Source organism: Catharus ustulatus, chromosome 5 (assembly GCF_009819885.2).
Source record: "Catharus ustulatus isolate bCatUst1 chromosome 5, bCatUst1.pri.v2, whole genome shotgun sequence".
NCBI classification, from domain to species: domain Eukaryota; kingdom Metazoa; phylum Chordata; class Aves; order Passeriformes; family Turdidae; genus Catharus; species Catharus ustulatus.
In genome coordinates, this window is record NC_046225.1 from 62,366,068 (window position 1) to 62,386,579 (window position 20,512).

The 20,512-nt window shown below is 39.1% G+C and overlaps 1 protein-coding gene across 2 annotated transcripts in view; it reads left to right on the forward strand.

The window, feature by feature from the left end:
* Positions 1-1,034: 1,034 nt before the first annotated feature.
* Positions 1,035-20,512, forward strand: part of CLNK (cytokine dependent hematopoietic cell linker) — a 40,175-nt gene continuing 20,697 nt past the window's right edge. Inside the window, exons 1-9 of one of the 2 annotated variants that reach the window (XM_033059824.2) lie at positions 1,035-4,676; positions 5,637-5,686; positions 9,340-9,374; positions 11,827-11,989; positions 13,668-13,744; positions 14,031-14,076; positions 17,041-17,069; positions 17,381-17,400; positions 18,823-18,951. In XM_033059824.2, coding sequence (XP_032915715.1) covers positions 5,662-5,686; positions 9,340-9,374; positions 11,827-11,989; positions 13,668-13,744; positions 14,031-14,076; positions 17,041-17,069; positions 17,381-17,400; positions 18,823-18,951 — 524 coding nt within the window. In that variant the 5' untranslated portion in view covers positions 1,035-4,676; positions 5,637-5,661. Of the gene's footprint in view, positions 4,677-5,636; positions 5,687-9,302; positions 9,375-11,826; positions 11,990-13,667; positions 13,745-14,030; positions 14,077-17,040; positions 17,070-17,380; positions 17,401-18,822; positions 18,952-20,512 lie in introns of those variants that run through there. The other variant, XM_042779263.1, reaches the window with a different exon arrangement.

Here is a 20,512-nt window from a genome sequence, read left to right on the forward strand (position 1 = left end):
CTGGTGAGAAGCCTTCATCACCTGCCCAGGCACTGCGCAGAAAACCTCCCCTCCTTCATCAGCGCATAAGCAAACTGTAAGGGAAGATCCAAGGGGTGCAGGTGCCCAGCTGGGGCACAGGAGCCCACACTGGGTTTCTGCACCTCTTTTCTTTTCAGTGGAGAACAAATATCTAAGCAAAACACAGTACACAGCAACACACTTTCTCTGAGTACTAAATTATTTCATATAAAAGATGGTGGATAGCTATCCCTCACTTTTCCTCAGAGGAATGTGTCTGCCTGGTGCTCCCAGCTGTGTACTGCAAGCACTGATTGCATCTCCTCTGCAGCCTGAGCAGCCACCAGCACTCATTCTAGGCAGCTGCTCTTTGCTAGCTCCGGGCAGTTCCCTGTTCAGCAAGCTTGAGATTTCAGACCCTTCCTTGAGGCGTCTAACTCAACAGACACCAACCAATGAAGTTCAAGGTCTGAAAAAGACCTATAGCCCTCTGAGCAGCAGGATATGCCCAGCTGATTTACCAAAATATGAGTATTGGTCTAATACCGATACTCAACTGTGACGGACAAAAGACTCTCTAACAATTTAAAGTTAGAAAGGGTATGTTTATTCAGCACTCGGCAACAGCGTGGGGTAGCCCCCTAATAGGCACAGTAAAATTATAGGTGGTCACAGAGTCTATTTATTGACAAAAGATTCAAACAAATACATATTTATAATACCAGCCCCTCCCATCCCCTGCTTCCTATGGTAATTAGCTTGAATGGCTATTCAGCAGCGTAGTTGGTTTCTTGAATTAAGTCTGGGGTCGTTTTTGTGGGGAGGGGTCTTAAAAGGAGGAAGTAAGGTGAGTCTTCCTCACCCTGACCTTTTCTATTAATGACAATACAAATGGCTTTTGGGGCAACTCCAGTTTTGCAAAGAACGAGTTTCTGGTTGCAATTGTTCGTGTTCTTTGGACCTAACTACTAGTTTCATCCTTTCCCATTGCAAGCATAGTTAAGCAAACATAAATTGACAGGCAATCATTTATTTAAGTTTCAGATAACTATCTCAACCCCAGTTTCTTTTAACTTTTAACTAAAATTCTAATTTCTCTAAGATTAGTGCTTCACAGGCACCAAGAACAGAAAGGCACACTTGTGTTCAGCCAACTTTGAAACCCAAGCTTATCTTCAAGAGTGACCTAGCCCAATCAAGCCAAGTTCATAATCTCTCTTACCTGCAGGTATCATTTTAAAAAGTGAACTCTCTTCTATGCACTTCCCTAGAAGTTTTTGATTATGTTAACTGTTGTTAGATTTAAACTATTTCAAAGTTACTTCTGCCATCCTGACTGTGGTTTTCCTTAATCTGGGCCACAGTAGAGGTGGTTAAACCTCCTCCCAACCCAAACCCTGCTATTAAGTAAGAGCATCTACAGATATAGATGTGACCAGAAGACAAAATGAACAGTTTCAAACCACTATGTAACTGAAGGACCTTGTGATTGCCAAGTGCCCCCAAGTCCAATCACGCTGACACGTGTGATGCATATACCACCTTTAGCAGCTGTTCCAGGAACCAGGATGGTTCCTGAATGAGAGCATCCCTTAATAGTCACCCCAGCAACAGTTTATTTAGAAAATATCTTTCAGCTATGGATTTATATAATCAGAGTGCTAAATAGTATGATCCTTTTGTTGTATTAAGTAGCCCACAAAATAAAATACTGGCCTCTTTCAATAGCAGTAATTGAAATGCAAATATGAAATACAAATGTGGTTTTCTCTCTCCACAGACCTGAGAGGTGCCTGTTTTTCAAACTGGGGGCTGACCCCCTTTAAACGTCTGCAGTCAGCAGAGAGTTGTATGCTCCATATTTTATTCCTTTCCTTCTAGAAAAACTCCTTTTACCTTCAGCTTTTTGTTTTATCCCCATTTTTCAGTTGCATCCACCTATTTTCCCTTGGTTTATGCATCCTTTGGACAGGGACTAATTTTACAGTTGTGACTCATCTGTCACAGGAGGGCTGTTCTATGATAGGAGCTCTCAAGCATATCTGCAAAACCAAATAAATATGCAAATAACTGCAAAAATAAGTAACAACGAAACCAAATAACCAAAACAATGTTTGAGCAATAAGGAATTGCTTCTGGATATTTTGGGCCAGATTAGGCACTTTACAGTCTGTCATGAAGAAGGATTTGACATGAATACAGCAGGGTCTTTGCAATGTAGCAACTGATGGAAAAAAACATCAGGCAATATTTCAGTGTTACATGCAAAGCATTGCAGTCAGAGGAGAGCTAGTAAATATAATCACTAATTTTCTTCTTGTTGTTTCACTGTTGAAACAGAAGAAAAGAGAGACAATCAAAATAAGAGGAAATGGACTTTTGTCTCTTAATCACCTGCACTTAGCCAACTTTTATTCCTAACAAGCAAAATTTACTTTGGTAACAGTCCCCTTAAATGCTGTGAAATAAATAAACTTTCAAATGGAGTGTAAAATTTACCTAATATTTTCATGGCTCTTGGAAATTATGAGATCTTTGAAACAAACACTTTCATATAACCAATTCATCATAAATTAATCATAACATCACAACAGAACAATCAAGATGAATTCAGTCAACTTTAATGTAAATGTAATTTCTGGTTTTGTAGGTGCTCCATTACAATTGGTCTGCATTTAAATATGAGTGAATAGTCATCGAAAATGAAGTCTACTCTCACTTTTTCTCTCCAACATATCTTCTGGATGTACATAATGTAACTTGAGTCCTGAGAGGAATGGGTATTGCTGCTCTGTCTATGCCACTAGCCTGTACTATCACAAACACACAACTTAGGATTTTGTATCTGGTCAGTCTGGTATGAGTTTCATAAATGGAAAAACTTACAAAACATACCCAGCTAAATGAAATTCTACATTTTGTTTAAGTAAAAGAAAAAAAAAAAAAGTGTCATAAATTGCATTTAAAAATTCCCCCATTTTTGCCAGAGGAAACAAAGTTGACCAGAGAATGAAGAAAATTCTGTGAAGGAAAGATGCTTTGGCCCTATGATTAGACATGGGGATTTTTAAAAACAGCATAGCAGTACTTTAAAGCAAAAATGGTGAAAAATATTTATTTTTAAGCAAGGTCATGATATTATTAACATAGAACATTCAAAAGGTTCTAAATGTCCTCATGGTCTCAGCCATGATGAGTTTCTGGTAAATCCTGAGCCATTCATGCTGCTACATGTTATGTGTATGGGCTCATAGAGATACCAGTGAAACCTTGGTGCTGCATCTCACATGGGGACAAAATCTACCAAGAGACTGAAGCAGTTCCCTGCTGCAGGCAAAGGAGAGCCTGCAGAAGGTCACTCTGCAGGTTCATGTTGGGAAATTTGCCACAGGAAGGGACAGGGAGGAATGAAGCAAATTCAAACACACAAAAATGATGTTCACTGTATGTATAATACTCATGCAACACCCTTTTGCATTTGTAATACAGACTGCCTCGGGGGAGCTGGAGGAAGACTTTTGCAAGGAATTAAATTGTTCTTTTAAAAGACAAAAAAACTATGTATGAATGATAAAGGGCATTGAGATGACAGAAATCAGTTACCTGTTCATATTCCACATACTAGAGACACATATCACTGGAGCACAGATTTAACCACTTAACCAAAATTCTCTATAGCTATAGCAACTGCTCAAGCATACCTCTCTTGCTAAATCCACTTCTGAAAATAAACATATCTTGTCATTCTTCTAAAATTTGCATCTTTGCATTCATGCCCTTCAGTATTTCCATAATAAACTGTCTAACATGACAATTAGAACAATTCATTAACAATGTGTGCATTTAAATATTGATTAAAGTGTGTGTGTGTGTGGGTAGTTTTTGTTTGTTTGTTTGTTTCAAACAGGCTTTGGGGCATGTTTGCAAAGTAAAACTGAGACCTGATTTGGAAACACTAATTATAGGCTCTATGAATTTAAATGAGCAGGTCCAAAAGTACATGACCGTCTTTCCATCTGTAGGAATTATTTGTGAGATAATCCTAACTCTTTTTGCTGAAAACACTGAAATGTCAGATAGTCAAAAGGTAAAAGTATAATTATCTCAGTTTTTGTTTCAAGGATTTATAAATCAATATTATTTCACCTGAGTAAAATAAGGAGTTCTGTTTCTAAGAGAGGCTCAAGAGCAATCAGAAGTAGGGAAGCCAAGAGAACTGAACTCTGTTGTTTTAGTAACTACACCACTGGTGTTTAGCAACTATTTGACCAGCAATAAAGATCTTGGATAGGTGCCTCTGGGTTTTAATTCCTATTCAGTTGCATTCAATAAGTACCCTATTCTAATGTAACCAAAACAGGACGCAGGAATTGAGTTTCTAGCTTTTCATTCCCTCGGCAGGAAACCGTTGATCTTTTTTCCAAATAGCTGAAAACAAAGGAAAATATTCAGAGAATGAAAATGTTTGAGGTAGAGAAGAAGGTAATCATTTACATATGTGCATTGAAAAGTTTTGAAAATTAGTTTTGGAGCTCTGCTTGCACTTGCATTCCTTCCCCGCTTATTGCTGCTCTCTAACAGCAAACTTTGCTCAATTCTGTCAGAGTCAACAGAAAAAAAATACAATATCGCCCAGCAGAGTCAAGCAGCAGGAAAACAGCTTTGCCAAAAAATAAGTAAGTAAATAAATTACTTTTTAAATCACTTGTAAGTAATATAAATAAAAGGTTTAATATTGATGTGTCCATGCTATTATCACACACTCTAGTACACTGTTGTGTGGTTTACAGCTTGCTCACTGAACAGGAAACCACTCAGCTTCACCCTGTGTTCAAAAGCTGCTGCTAACCTAAATTATTTTGTAATTGTAAGAGTGGGCTAGTTGTAACTCAGAGGTTTGTGGTGGTACTTCCCAAACTTTATGCAGTTCCAAGGGTGGATGCTTAGATATGGATAAAATGAGTGTGCATTAATGCAGTCTTAATGTGATCCGTGGCCAAATCTTCATTGCAAAATAACTTTTGATGTTGCTCATGAATACTAAGTACTGCTACTGCAGTGATCCACAAATGTGGTTGGACAGGCTGATACAGAGCTGCAGTGGATAAAGAGGGTCATGGTGAGAGAACCAACACCAGAGTAAGGGTAATGTGGTTCTTCCACACCCAATACATCTCATATATTCTCCATGCAGAGTAATAGCAGGATGGAAGAATAGCACATGAGGAATAGGGGAAGTGCTATACTAATTTGGCAGAATGGGAAGGGAGCCATGTGGAGTGGCACAGCTGCATGTGGAAAGTGAGTTTTAACTCCTGTCTCCCTAAGGAAACTCATCCCTCCAACAATATACTGATTATGCTAAAGCATCAATAAGGCTGTTACAATATTTATGTCTAAAATGAATGTTTTCAAAATGAGTACAGTTCTCTGCAACAAACTTGGAGCTGTAAGTGAACAAAAATATAAGGTCTGACCCATAATTGTTGAATTTCCAAATCTGCCAATTTCTCAAATGTATTTATTATCCTTGCAACATTTATTCATTAATTTAAAGTGGACTCTATGAGAAGGTTCACAGAACAATGGCAATGTCTAATATTTAATTAAGTGGATTTTTTTTTCTTTTTATTTAGATCTTGCCCAAACATACATGAAGTAATGAATCCAAATAGACACACAAAAGGTAAAATTCTTTCACTGCTGAAAAAAAGTGCTATAACATGTCTATGTAGCCTACTTCTTACTCAGAGCGAGTAAAAGTCTGTGACAGATCTGAACATTTTAATATCATAAAAATTAAAATGAATTGGTAGAGAAAATGAAAAATAATGGATACTCACCAAGGGGTTACTCACCAATGCTGAAAAAAAGGTGTTTACTTCCACTGTGCCACAAAAAATGTTTGGTTTCATGATGGTATACACTGCAAAAAGCCAGGAATAAGTTATTCTCTTGATGCAGACTGAAAACATTACTTTGGCTGATGGCTTCTAGAAAGCAACTGAGACAACTTTCTTTTTCCCTTTGCTGCTACCTTTGGTCTCACCTCTTCTCCCTGTTTGCTGTTCCAATACAAGACAATGACATAGAATCTCTAAATCTGTTTCCATGACAGATTATGGTCAGTAGCAAGCATGTGTTTAAACTACATTAATTTCAAAAGTAAAACACTGCACTTTCTTGAATTGGTCATAAATGACACTGCAGTTCACAACTCTAGCTGAGCTATTTAACACAAAGCATATAAAATTATCAAACTAAAAAGTGGCACAACTAGCCAGATAAATTTATTTGATGTACCATATGTTTATAGTGTTATTTGGAGTTTGTTTAAATGCATTCAAGATCCATATAATATAAAAGATTTAGATTTAATTCTGGAAAAAGTAGTTCTGGGAAAAATAAAACCCAGCAATCTATCATCTAACTGCAAATCTTTTATTATTTGGATAGCTGGCCTTAGCCCAAATGCCCACCATAACTGATATATATTCACATGCCTTTTTCACATCTCTGAAGTGAAACCTGCCTAATCTTTTACTTGGTACTCTAATTAAATCTATATTATTCAGGAAACTTGTTAATCTAGCTCCTCTATAGGCTTAAGGAAGATGCCTATATACCTAAGCAGGACAAGGTTTTGCATCATAATTTTGGGTAAGGGAGTAAAAAAGTGGCTCTGAAAATGTCTACACAGTTCTTCCTTGCAGCATTTCCAGCTTGAAGCTTTTATTTTTCTACTGAAGTGGTTAGGATCCCTGTCAGGATCACAAAGTTTATTAAATCGCAACCCAGAATTCTTTATAGCATTCTGCCACTGGCTGAAACACCACAGTGACTGGAAAAACCGTTGTGCATTCATAGAATCAGAGAAGCCAATGGGAACACATTTTCCTTCTGCTTTCCCACTTCAAGGGCTATGTTTTTGATGTTGGACTTTTGTGTACAAATTCCTAACCTGCCACCCTTTTAAACAAAAGGTCAGCATGAAAAGAGAAGGTTGTCACAAAATGCACACACAGTTTTAATCCATTGCAAATTAAAGAGAAAATAATTTTTTTCCATTTTGTTTTGACATGAGGCATTCTCTGTCAACTGGCAGAAACACACCCACATGTATAACACAGAAATATAACACATTACTATTATTATAAGTGATAGTCTCTACTTATCAATTTCATAGGCAATGCAGCAAAGCAACAAAAAAATTTCAGCCTGAATTAAACATGATGAGTCCCTACAGCTCGAGGAGACTCTAGTCTGTGCCAGCTTTAAATCATTAGCTCGTAGTGAAAAAAAATTATGCCATAAGGTCCAGTTATTGCAGCTACCTGGCACAAAGATTCTGTCCTCTTTCATCCTTGTTCAACAGCCAGTGCAGCAAAAGCCAGAAAATTTGAAGATGTCTCTGCTCTCTGCAGGTGAGTTGGGCTAGATGACCTTTAAAGGTCCTTACCAACCCAGACTAGCCTGGTTCTATAACAAATTGGATGTTCCAGAGAGATAGATATATAGATAGATAGATAGATAGATAGATAGATAGATAGATAGATAGATAGATAGATAGATAGATAGAGAGATAGATAGCAGAAATATTCTCCCCTTAGGTGTGCTTAGCTTCATGATAGCGCCTCATCTAAAACTTGGACAGCGTGCAGCACTTCTCATTCTGAAGGTCTGATATGTACAGCAAGATTGACAGAGTTAAATATTCATGTTCATTATGAAAATTATATTCTTAAATAACAGTAAGAGTGATTTCTCACTGGTTTGCACTCCTCAGCTAGCACAGAGCAAATATTTGGGCTGTTACCTTATGTAGAGGGCAGACCCACAGAAAAGCAACACCAGGGCTGCTCCCTTCAATGGTCCAGAGTAAAGGAGGCCTAAGAAAGAACTCTGGTGATTCATGCATAAGAGAAGAGATGATAAACTGACCTGGACATCACATTGTAAGCAATTGGATATTGGATAGCAATACAACACCCCAAAGGCTTGTGTCAAACTGTCTCTTTTAGCATTAAGCCACGAAATGCCTGGGCAATGGCATTGACGTTTACCACTGTTATTCATTGGTTATTGTGGAGGATAAAACAACCACACTTTTTTATGAACAGAAGTACAAAGGTTGCAAATTAGGACACTGCTTTTTTATTATTGTCCTGGCACCACCTTTAACTGGTTTTACTGTTGGTTAGCACCAGTATAACTAAACAGAAAATCAGACAAGTAGTTTGTATGAGTAAGTCTCCTTCACTGGCACCCATGAATGATCCTCTGAGCAGAGATTAAAGTACTTGAATAAATGAACATTCAATGCCATCTGCTGGGGTATGGAAAATATGCAATACCAGGCTCACAGAACAAGAACAACAAATGCAAAGAAGGTGTTTAGGAAGAAATTTGCTTCTTCCAAAACACAGCTGTAAGGGAGGGTTTTGGGATGCCGGCTGTCCTTAATATCCTTCAGCCATGGGGTACAACTCCTGGACAAGAAGTAGTTCTGGTTTTAACTCTTTCCTTAGCATAAAAGTATTTCAGTGTACAATTTCCTTTTTTTTCTATGCATTACAACACGCTGTTACTATTTGTTATTGACTGGTCTTAATAGAAGGACTTTCATGCTCTACTTTTGAAATCAGGCCATTATGTAGCCAGAGATGCAAGATTTGTGGGGTTACAGGCAGCCTAAAAAGGGACTGAAAGAGTCCAGAACAAGAGTACACACTGGGTAAGGTCGTACCCTGGCTGTTTTGCATTAAAGAGTCACTGGGTTAAATGTGCAAAGTGGGTTAAGTGCAGAAGATGGGAATCTCTGTTCACCAGTTCTGTAGCTCATGCTCTCCTGTCTATACCATGAGACAGCTTCATGGGCAGACAAACACCTCTGAGAATAGTTTATAGCCTGATAGATGGAGTGTTCTCAGATTTGGGATTTTCTTCTGCTACAAAGAGGACAAAACACATTTCTATTCACAGAGGGATTTCCAGACCAGCAGTCCCATAGCTCTCAAAGTTCTCCACCAAGAAATAAAACTCAGGGGAGAGAGAGGAGCTCAAGCACACCCTTTTTTGGGTGTTTTTCTTGGGCGGGCTTAGACATGCTCATGATTGTGAATCCCATTTCCATACTGCTACTTCCTCATGCATTGTACAGGTCCACAAACGCACGGGTGGACCTGCTTCATGTCCTTTTTTCAGTACCTCTAAAATACTGTAAATAAATACTTTAAAATCTGCGGTTGGCAGACTTTTATTGCTTTATATAAGTTATTAGCTACTGTATCATTTACTACAGAATGGGACCTGCTGACAGCTTTTCTCCATTTTATACAGAAAAGAGAACAATTCCTGCTAACATCCATCATTCTGTAAGTACCACATGTTCTTCCTAAAGTTTTACTTTTCTTTCACTTTCCAATGTATGTTAATATCATCTGGGCTATAATACTAACAAAAAATGCAAAAATCACTGGGTTTTAGTGCAAAATAAGGTGTGAGAATTGTGAAATATAGATGAGAACTTTCACTCTTTTTAGTGGGATCTAGACTGGAGAAGTGACTCACTTGCCAATTCTCCATCTACGGGCTGAACCTAAAATACACCTTTATCATTAGATCAGGTAAAAATAGCGGGAATCAAGTTGAACAAGGATGTAAGTCATAAATCTTGAGATTAAATATGTAAGCAATACAAATGAAAACTGAAAAGCAAACTGTGCACATTTCAGTGTCTTTCCATTTGCATCTGAAATCTGGATTTCAGTTTCAGTTCAGGCATATAAGAAAACAGTGTCAATAGCTTTTAAATCATAGAAAGATGAAAATTAGGCACAGGTCTATGTTTTAATAAGCAAGTTGGACAAAATAAAGGATGACTAAAGAAGTTTGATGCAATCAATACTTTGACTGCTTCAGATTTCACAGAATGATTAATAATAATCAGATGCTATATGGGATTAATACCAAATAGAAGGCAAAAACTACACAGAGCAGAATGGAAAAAGAATGGTCAGGAAATTATTTACTTATGCTAAGACACTTAAAGAATTATTTAAGAAATTTATGAGATATTAATTTATTATCTTTGGGAATTCTCCAGAATCCCGAGTTCCTAAAATTATGGAAAAGAACAATGGTAATCATAATTTCTTCCAAGAAAGAAAGCAAATCCTGATGATGTATTTGGTACCTGGAGAGATTATTAAACAAATTCTGTCTGAAAGTATCTTTTGGAAATGATAAGTCTGATTATGTAAAGAATTGTTAATGTGAACATGAAGAACATCTCATCAACTCCCCAAACCAAAAGCAATTTCCTTTTCAGCAGAAATATGACTAAAATAATAAGAAAGAAAACAGTAAATGTGATATATATTGATTTTTGTTAGGCCTCTGATATTTCCCAGAAGACAGTCTCACAAGTACATGCCTGGTCTAGATGAAAATGCATTTCATCTAGATGAAAGTGCTTGCACAACTGATTGAAAAAATAGCCACTCTCAGCCTAGCTGACAGTAGTCTGCTCTTGAACTGGAAAGAGTTGTGCAGAGAAGAGCCTGAAAACCCAGATACCCTGCAGGGGTCTGTCTAGGGTGTGGTGACATTTTTATGTACTGTCATAAAGACAAGCGTTGCCCTGCCATGTACTGTAAAGAACAATTCTTAAATGTCTGCCTCATGTTCTAATAAAGATGTGTACAATGTAGAGTGAGCTCACAGGAAAGTATTGTCAGTAGTAGTGTTAACTGGGGATATGAGGTTCAGAGTCTTTTAAGGTGGTTGACAATCCAGTAAAGATTTAAAGAAGTGTATTTTCTTTGTGAGAAGAATTTTAAAAACACAATTATAGGTATTAGCCTAATAAAGTTTGAAGTAAAGTGCATAGTAATCAATTTTTTTGTGTCCTTAGAGAGTAAAACAAATTTTAGCACTCAAGAGAAAAAGCATGAACTGAAAGGGCAGTTAACATGTAGAAGATGGTATGACAGGAAGCTATTTGATTCCCCATTACTAATGAGAATAAAACAAACATCAGGGAATAAATTTGAGAATAAAGGGAATTCGGGAATAAAAGAAACATCAAAGAAGATCTAAGTGCATGGATGCACCTATGCCGTTGGTAACAAAATATGACTTGTAGAGGCATGGGGTACCCTCAGCTGAGTTTCCTCAGCAGCAGTGTTGGCTCTGTGCTGAAGGAAGCCAGCAGTTGTTTCAATGAGTAAAAGAGAGGATGAAAGGTGGAGCAGCACTCCAGAACAAACCTATACAAGGCTGTAGACACATCCAGAGCCATCCTGAGTCAGTCTCAGCAGAGAGTCTCAGTGGAGTGGACTCCACTGCTCAATATGTACTCACAATCACGTTCACTTGGTGTGCACATTTGTTAGAACAAACTCCCCAAAACACCGTATGTTTTTATTTTGAAGAGTGACATTTGTGATGAGCTAGTTAATATATTCTTGCAGGTAATATATGTAAACAGTCAGTACAATACAAATACTACATGGATAATATCATAATAAAATATACAGTTTAAAATGTATGCAATGATCATAAAACACTCTCATTACATTTTCAAGAGCAGAGAGGCAAAATTCAGAGAGACATTTAAACTGTCTCCCAAATGGCTATTTCATTAATCTAAATTAAAAATTCATGTTCTCAAACCACTTCCTCAAATACTTTCCAATCCTTCAGTTTCCATCAGAAAATTTCCCCTGCACCAAAATGTCTGGTTATGACAATCATATATTTCCACATTGAAATCAATCTTGAAGTTCAATTTGTTTGTACTATCTGTATATGTCTTCTATCCAGAGCAAATACTTGACAATGAGGGGCAAGAGAGACTTACAGTTTTCCTCCAAGCCATCCGAGGAGGGAGAAAATGTGTACGAGACTGTAAGTTCTTCAATGCTGGAGGCTGTTCATTCCTTGAGAATCCTCCCTGCCAAACCTCTACAAGAATCTGAATATGCAGGTAACATTTTCTATCTGTGGAAACTGAGCAAAACCTAGAGTTATATGGGTACAGCACAGACTTGAAGTTTTCAGTCCAGATTTTTTTTTAAATTAAATGGTTCAACTGGAAAATTACACAGGTGGGCAGAAACATGAGAAGATCTTTGTCTGCTTCTTCATGTTTAACAGTTACTCTGATTTTCATTAGAGTATGCTAAATTAATAATTACACACTCTTTTTAATTTTAACATTACCTTCATGGGATAAATTCTATTATCCCATTCCACATGGAATGTGAAAAAACTGGTTGATCAAACCCACAGCCATTTCAGAAAATCTCACTGCTATTTAAGCCTAGAAACCTTTAAGATGGAAAACATATCAAAGAACCCTCTAAAACTTCTTCCAGATGATAAAGGTATTTTTTCTAAAGGTGTTCTGTGATGGTTTGAATAGCAGTAATAAGCAATTACTTTGAGTGTATTTCTCAAGCATTCTTAACTTCATAAAGGAGTTGCATTAATCACCTTCTGGTTTACTAAACGTATTCTAAGTTACATTTCATGCCTAAGCATACAGAGCCAATTAATGTCCCATTTATGGAAAGTGAAGTGTCATCCTAGCTGTGCATTGCTCCAACCCAATATAAACACTCTAGAGGTTTAAAATAGTTTCAAAAATGGTGGGGAAGCTTAGATGAGAAAGACTGGAAACCATAAACCACATAACTTGCTCCCAATTCACATCAACGTCAGCAAAGACCTTTTCTACTCATTTTTTGTGGGAGTTTAATGTCTAAACAAATCGATGGCTTTTAAAGTGAGTAAATTTATCCATGTGTGAAAGGATCACAATCAGTCTGAACAACCAGATATTCTACATTATGTTCCAAGACTAATTTATCCATTTTATTTGGAAATCTGAATTGAATTCCAAACACAGTTTTGTCTTGGTTAGTAGTAAAAACTGTCATTTAGCAGTCAGCACTTTTTGTTGCTTATGTAAGATTGTCCTGAAATTGCCAAAAGACGTCATTTTTATTTTGTGATTTCAGGTAAAACACTTCAAACAAAAATCTGTGTTTTGCCTGTGTATTGTGCCCTATAATATGGCAAGATACAAGAGTGAGGAAAGGACTGAAAATATATTTCAAAAGGGTAAAATTCAATGCTAACATTTTTGCCATCTTTTCTAGATAAATACCAGTGCCATTGAGATGTAAAATCAATCACTGAAAACATGTTAGCATACCACCTGATCATTTATTTTTGATCACCAGGGATGTAGTTTTTATTAAAAGCTAAAATAAAAATTAAAATACTACCTAGAGAATAAAACCCCTACAACTCTTGCAAAACCAGAACACAATGGCATTGCCAAGAGCAAAGGTTCAAATGACAAACAAATTCAGTAATCTAACCACATTTAAGGTCAAATGTCTGCCTTAACTGTTTACCAGCTTATGAAGGCTTTTATTTATAACACAGTGGGAGGTTAACCATAAAGCTATTACCAGGGTCATGCTTATGCCCTTGATACAGTTGCTAAAATGGTTGTTATGTTCTGGGGGGGAAAAAAAAAAGGAGGTGAAGGTGAGACCTGACCTGAAAAACCCATTTTGAACATTAAAACCCCTCCTTCCTCAAACATCATATTACTGAATTACTCAGGCTTGATTTTTCTTCCTCTTTTGCAGATAAACGTTGCTTAAGGCCTTCAGGTACCACTTCCCCAACGAGCAAGAGCCCACCTCAGCCCCTTCAACACTCAGTTGTAAGTAAAGACACTAAGCCTTGCTCACAACCAGATTTCCCCTTTTCTGTAAGATCTCCCAAGTGCAGTCTATTTCGAGTCTTAGCCACGTCACCTTCGTTGGCACCAGGCAGCCCAGGTTCCTGGGAGCCGTTCCTGTTTCACTTCTCGCCTCCTGCTTTCACTCATTGACTGCTGAGGTTCTGCTAAGTCTTAGAGGCATCCCAGCCAGCAGCAGCACCTTTACACTGGCCATAGCTTCCAGAATGATGACTAACATCACATCTTTATTTTGGTTTATTAACAGATTCGCACATTTGATCCAGAGGAGAGAACACTGCCAAATGTAAGAGGTATAATAAAAAAACAAACTACTAATTTCTACAAACAGAAATAGTAATTGCTACTTCCATATTTACCTTTTGTACATAGGCAGAGATTACATTTGATAGAATAGACATGGTTTTCAGAGCAGCAGCTGCTTTCCAAAATGATCATCCTGCAAATTTTGCAGTACACTTTAAACTAACATTGAAGAAATTATTTACAGGAGATATATTTTATCTCAGGAGTTCCCTGTTCCTATACGAGGAGGAAAAAATGTCCTTCAGTTTAAAAATCAGATTTTCCTTTTCACTGCATTGTAAGGACATAAGGGGCGGGGAAAAGCCAATGTCTGCTGAACTCTTCCACCAAAAGGCTGCAAGATCCCTCTGTGCTTTACTTCTAGCAATGCAATTCTTTTTTACTCCCTATCCTTCTCAGCTTTTTCCATGAATACATTGTAAAACATAATCTAATAAGTATTTTTAACTAGTAATACCAACTTTAGCAATTCCCACTAGGGATTTACATCCTAGGATGACTACTTACCAAGGCTGTCTGACAATGCTCACCTACTCAGAATATGCTAATTGTGTAGTACATCACCTAGTACAGTAAATTCATGAATACAAGCCGCACTGAGTATAAGCCGCATCTCTGGGTGTTGGCAAATATTTCGGTTTTTGTCCATAGATAAGCCGCACCCGAATATAAGCCGCTCTGTCGTTCACAGCGAGGACCCGCATGCAATTAGTAACAGAACCCCGGGAGGGCGGGGTTTACTGGCTGAGCTAAGGCTGTGCAGGCTCGGCCCGCTAGGGGCCACTGACAGGGCCAGGTGGCCCAGCCCGGTGCTGCCGCTCGGGGCCGGCCGCCGCTGCCACTGGGCTCGGTCACCCCGGGTCGGCGCTGCCCCGTGGTGGCAGGCAGGGACGGAGTTTCCCCCGCTCCTATGGCAGCGGTGGCAGGCGGGGACGGAGCTTTCCCGCGCCCATGGCGCCGGCGGCGGGCGCGGACAAAGCACCCTGCCTCCTCCCCGGGCCGCGGCAATGGCTGCGGGGGGCTCCCGTCGGCTCCTGGAGCCGCGGCAATGGCGGCGCGCGCTTCCCCCCCCCTCCCCGGGCCGCGGCAACGGCAGCGCCGCCCCCCCCCCCTCCCCTGGTCTGCGGCAGAGGAGGGAAGAAGAGAGCTCTCCCGCCTCTCTCCCCGCCCCCTGTGCTGCCTGCAGGGAGCCAGGGCAACACGGTAACACTGTAACAATCGCGGAATGCCGGCTTTTACTGGCAGGTGCTTGGCTCGGCACTCTGGCTGGCACGTCTGGGGTTGTAAATGTCAGAAAATTATTCACATATTAGCCGCCCCCGACTATTAGCCGCACTTCCGGGTTTCCACCAAAATTTTTGTCAAATTGCTGCGGCTTGTATTCGTGAAATTACTGTATGTTTTTTTCACTGCTGCTCTAACTTTAACCCTAAATTTGCTTCAAAATCCTTTACTTTTGAGTCAAAAATGTATCCTTAATTTTTGTTCTGTTTCTTGTGGTGAAATCAGAGACAGATAATCTTATTCTCCAAAAACTTAATGAAGGGTACAAATATTAAATCCTTTAATTGGCAGTTTTTCTTAGTTGTAAGATTGTTTTAAAAGTAGGTTTCGATACACTTTTTTATATTTCATTTACTTTGGATGTAGTAGTACATCATGAAGTCAGCTACTGAAGGATTAAATATCTGATTATCTTTGAAAAGAAATCGTAATTTTTCTTGCCATTTTCAAAGCTTCGAACCATAAGGTAATATGGTCAAAAAGGCTGCAATTGCCAAGCCAAGAAAATGTGACCCTTTCGTGTTTGCTGTAACAGTTGATTTTTAGATAGTATTATAATCTGATCAGCCAGAAAAATAACTTAAAGAATTCCATGTAAAACAGCATTTGCTTCCCCCCCCCTCTTATTTCACTCTATAATGCAAAATGTAGAGAGAAATTATTCCTACAGATGATGAAAAAGTAAGCACTATACAGTTTGAAAATGAAAGGTTAGATTGATTCTTGTGAGCAAATCCCCATGTAGCCTGGAAAAAAAGCTGAATTGAGATAAATTCCAGTAAGCCAGCTTCAAAATCTGCTGAAATCAGTGGGCAAGGACAGCTTGCCAGTTTATCTAAATCTTCAAATTCCTTTGAATTGGATTTACATGTCTCCATGTGATGTTAATATGAACCAAAGCCCATGCAGGAAGGTAAATTAAACTCTGTTGTTAGAGAACACAACTGATACATATTTTTAGTTCTTCCTGAGTAAATAGTGCTTATAGAGGACACTAGTATTTTTAGATAATAGCTACACTGTTTTTAAATACACCCCAACATTTTTTCTCATGCGCAGTGCTATTAAGTGGCCTTGCCACAAGATGGCATGAATGGCACAGAAGACTTTTTTTCAGCAGTATTTTCTAGAAACGTTAAACATTTGAGCTACCATTGTTTTATTCAGAACAATTAGTTATGGTTTACTTGAAGGAGAGCTTGAGATATGTTGCATGCCCTTTGCATTAGTTACGATTTCAGAATGTAGAAGTTAGGAAAATAATTTCAATAGAGCAAAAATAAGGTGTTTTATTAGTATGATGCTAATTTTAAAAATCAGTCGTATTTTGAATATATTTGAAAAAAATAGAACTGATTTCATTGGCTTTCAGTTTTTTTATAAATTTCTATACAAAAATAAAAAGAAAAAAAAGCATCCCTAATTTGATAAGCATATACATATGTATATAAAGTCTCTGAAAAATATTTACAATACCTGAATAAATATCACCCTCAAATGATTCATTCTGAAAGCAAGAGCAGAGTTCTGGAGGTACAGCCAGGGGAAGGTAAGGAATGGGGCTGGGCTGCCCATAATAATAATAACAATACCAGAATAAAGCTGTAACTTCATTTGTGAATTATATGGGAGGCACTCTACTAAGAATTGTTTGTAATTATTCTTAGGAGGAAGAATGAAAATACATGGACACCAGGTAAGCAGAATCTCTCATCAATTAAAATTGTTACAGGTTATTTTACCATTTAACAGATTTTTAAAAGCAGGCTGCCATTTTGCTAGCACTAGCTAAAAGAAAAGAGAATTCCTATCTACAGCTCACTCACATTCATATGAGGATGTCTTTTCTTCCTCAGTGATTTTAAAATGGTATGTTATAGCATGATGTTTTATGCTGTAGACTCTTGACACAGGCATGTCTACTTAATCTAAATCCTTCACATTTCTCTCTAGTAAACCAAGGAGGGGGAAAAGCTTACAGAGATTTTTGTTTCCTCTCTTTTCCAGGAGCCCACACCTCCCCCACGGTAAGATCACATCAGAGATCCCTTACCTGTGCTCCCCGGGGAGCTCAGTGCTAATGAATGCTCACATCCATCTGTGCTGCTCATGGTAATGAGGGACTGGAAGGGAGCCAGCATCCTTTTACTGTTGGCTCTCTTTGGACTTACAGGTTCTGATATGGAATTAGGGAGAACAAAGCATGAGGTCTAAGCATTCAAAGCAGGAGCTCAGGCCTGCATCTCCAAAACCAACTTGGCTGTACCTATAGACAAGTGAAAAGCCTAGAAATATTGAATCTGGTTCAACCCAGAAAAAAATATTCTACCAATTTTATTGGTGCCTTAGGCTCAGTTCCATATGATAATATTGACTTCCTTCTCACTTAAATCAATTTACCAGTGCTTTTTGCTACACAATTTTTTTCTAAATCATGTTTAGAAATCAACTGGAATATTTCCACTTATTCCCACAGAAGATAGACCAAGCTCTATTCCACAAATATATTTTTCTATTATATGCCCACAAATAAAAAAATAATCACCTCTTTGTTTGGTCAACCTCAATAACTGCTATAATTAAAAACCCTCCTTTCAAAAAGTCATCTAGGAATGGCAAGTTTATTCCTCCATACCTACACTGAATGCTTTAAAAGAAACTCTTTTATAAAGAATTGTAAAATATCATTAGCATTACATATTAAATTTGACTCTTAAAAAATATGAAATAGCATAAAAGGGCAGTAAAATTTCACAAATTCAAAACCGTAATATGCAGAAATAAGAACATTCACAATCCACAATTCTACAAAATTTGACTATTTGTTTCTGTTTGTAACATAGCAGCCAGAATGGTTCTTAATTTTCTCACTTAATTTGGGTATGTACTGTCCAAACACAAAGCTCCCTCTGCAGGAGCCCACCACTGAAGGCAGCTCTGCCAGGCGCCTCGGATGCAGCTCCAGTTTTGTCCAGCCAGCCTCTCCCTGCTGGAGCTGGGCTGGTCTCAGAGCACAGGCAGGGCGTGCCCACATCCCTCAGAAAACACCAGGCCCATGTTACCTGGGAGCTTTCTGGGATGAAGAACATTTTTCCCCATGTCTGAAACTGCAGTGTGTTCCCTGGCTGGTCCATATGCACAGCCATGCCCACCCAGAAATATCCACACTGCAGAGCTGTACTTGGCACACCCTGGTGAGGCACACAAAAGCAGTATTTAGTGGCACACAACACACTTCAGTAATGTCTTGCAAATGTAGAATATTATCCAATATTACTATAGTTATTGAAGGGCCCTGAAGAGCTCCTGGATCTGAGCTTGGCTCAGAACAACTGCATTTAAGTACTCTCAGAAAATTCCAGTTTCTTCTAGAAATTGTGTTTAAAACCCAGTCCCTGCACCTCCTTTATTCCCTAAGAGCTCTTCAAGTTCTCCTCTGACTTCTCTAGGCCTCCAAGGATGCTGCCAAAGCAGTATCAGCCCCTTCCTCCAGAGCCAAGAACAAGCAGCCAGGTCTTTCACAAGAGGAACACGGTCCGCCAAGATCCCACCTTTCCAATATCAGCACAAGTCACAAGGTACAGTGCATTTCTCATCTTCGTTCCCTGAGAATCAAAACACTCTCCCTGCTCAAACCACAAAATTTTACTTCCATCACACCTCTGCTTTTACTTAAGAAAGTTATTCTTTAGACAGCTGTGAATAATTGAGAGAAGTGGTATTTAGTGTAATGTGACACTGGCATTTAAAACAAAAAAAAAAGAATTGACAAAATAACAGTAAAGAAGCAAAGGTATAGAAAAGTAGACAAAACTGTCATGAACCCTTTACGATTTGTCCTATTTTTTTTCCCTTAATAATATTTAGAGGTCTTGCAACCACTTTTAAGAACAAAAATGCTATTTACTTAGCACAATTAGTGAATCAAGTGATAGGAAAACCCACTGACGGCACCAGAGATACAGAAACACACTCCACATCCCAAAGATACTACATTCAGCAAAAGAAAGGACTCATCTGTAGGCAGAAGCCTGGTTTCAGCCCATGAGACCAATTAATCCAGGCTACAAATCACTTCTTGCCCTTTCCGTTTTGCACTCCTCAGCCACACATCAACCGTGGTCATTCAGCATCCTGACATGGCAGTGAGGATGAGCACCTGAAGCACAAACGACTTGTGCCCAGCTGTATGACCCAGAACACGCTTATGCCAGGTTATGAGTCTGGCTGCCTTTTCCACACAGCTGGTCAGATGTGCTCACTGCCCCATAAGCAGATGTGCTCTTGCTGTGTAACCAAAATGAACGTTTCTAATGGGGGACAGTGTTGGACACATGCTGAGAAGAGGAATGACACAAATCCAGGGCCCACAGGGTATGATGCTCAAATGACTCTTGAGAAAAAATCTATAACAGCTAGAAGCTCTGTCAGTTTTGTCCATCCTTCCTTAAATTATTTCAATTTCAGCTCATCTCGATGGAATTTTGCTTCATTTTACAGAGGTCACTTCAAATCCCTTGGGGGGAAAATAAGTTACAAATCAAGGAAATAAGTTTTTACTAAAAGTTAAGTACAGTAATTTCACGACTATAAGGCACACCGTTTCGACTAAAATTTTGATCTGAACCCAGAAGCGCGCCTTATAGTCCAGTGCACCTTATATAATGTACAAAGTTGTGAAATTTGCCAACCCGGAAGTGCAAGCCGTGAGCCGAGCCACAAGGGAGCGCCGAGCTGCAAGGGGGGGCGGGAGCGGGCGGCCGCGGCCGGTAGGAGCCACGCGGGGTGGGCGGGACTGGGCAGACCCCAGCCAGCAGGAGCTGTATGGGTAGGGAGAGAGCAGGCGGCCCTGAGCCGCCCTGAACCACAGGAACCCCGAAGCGTGAGCCACGGCCACCTCGAGCCACCCCAAACTGCGCAGCTGCAAGCTGCAACCACCTCGAGCCGGGGGCGGGCAGGAGTGCCACGGCCCCCACACAGGGAGGGCACTTGAGGCTGCATTTAAAGGCTACACCAATCTGTGAAAAATGTTTGCAAATTGAGCACCTGCCAGTAAACGCCACGATCGCGGGATTCCATTACTACAGTAATTTCACGATTATAAGCCGCACCATTTTGACTAAAATTTTGGTCTGAACC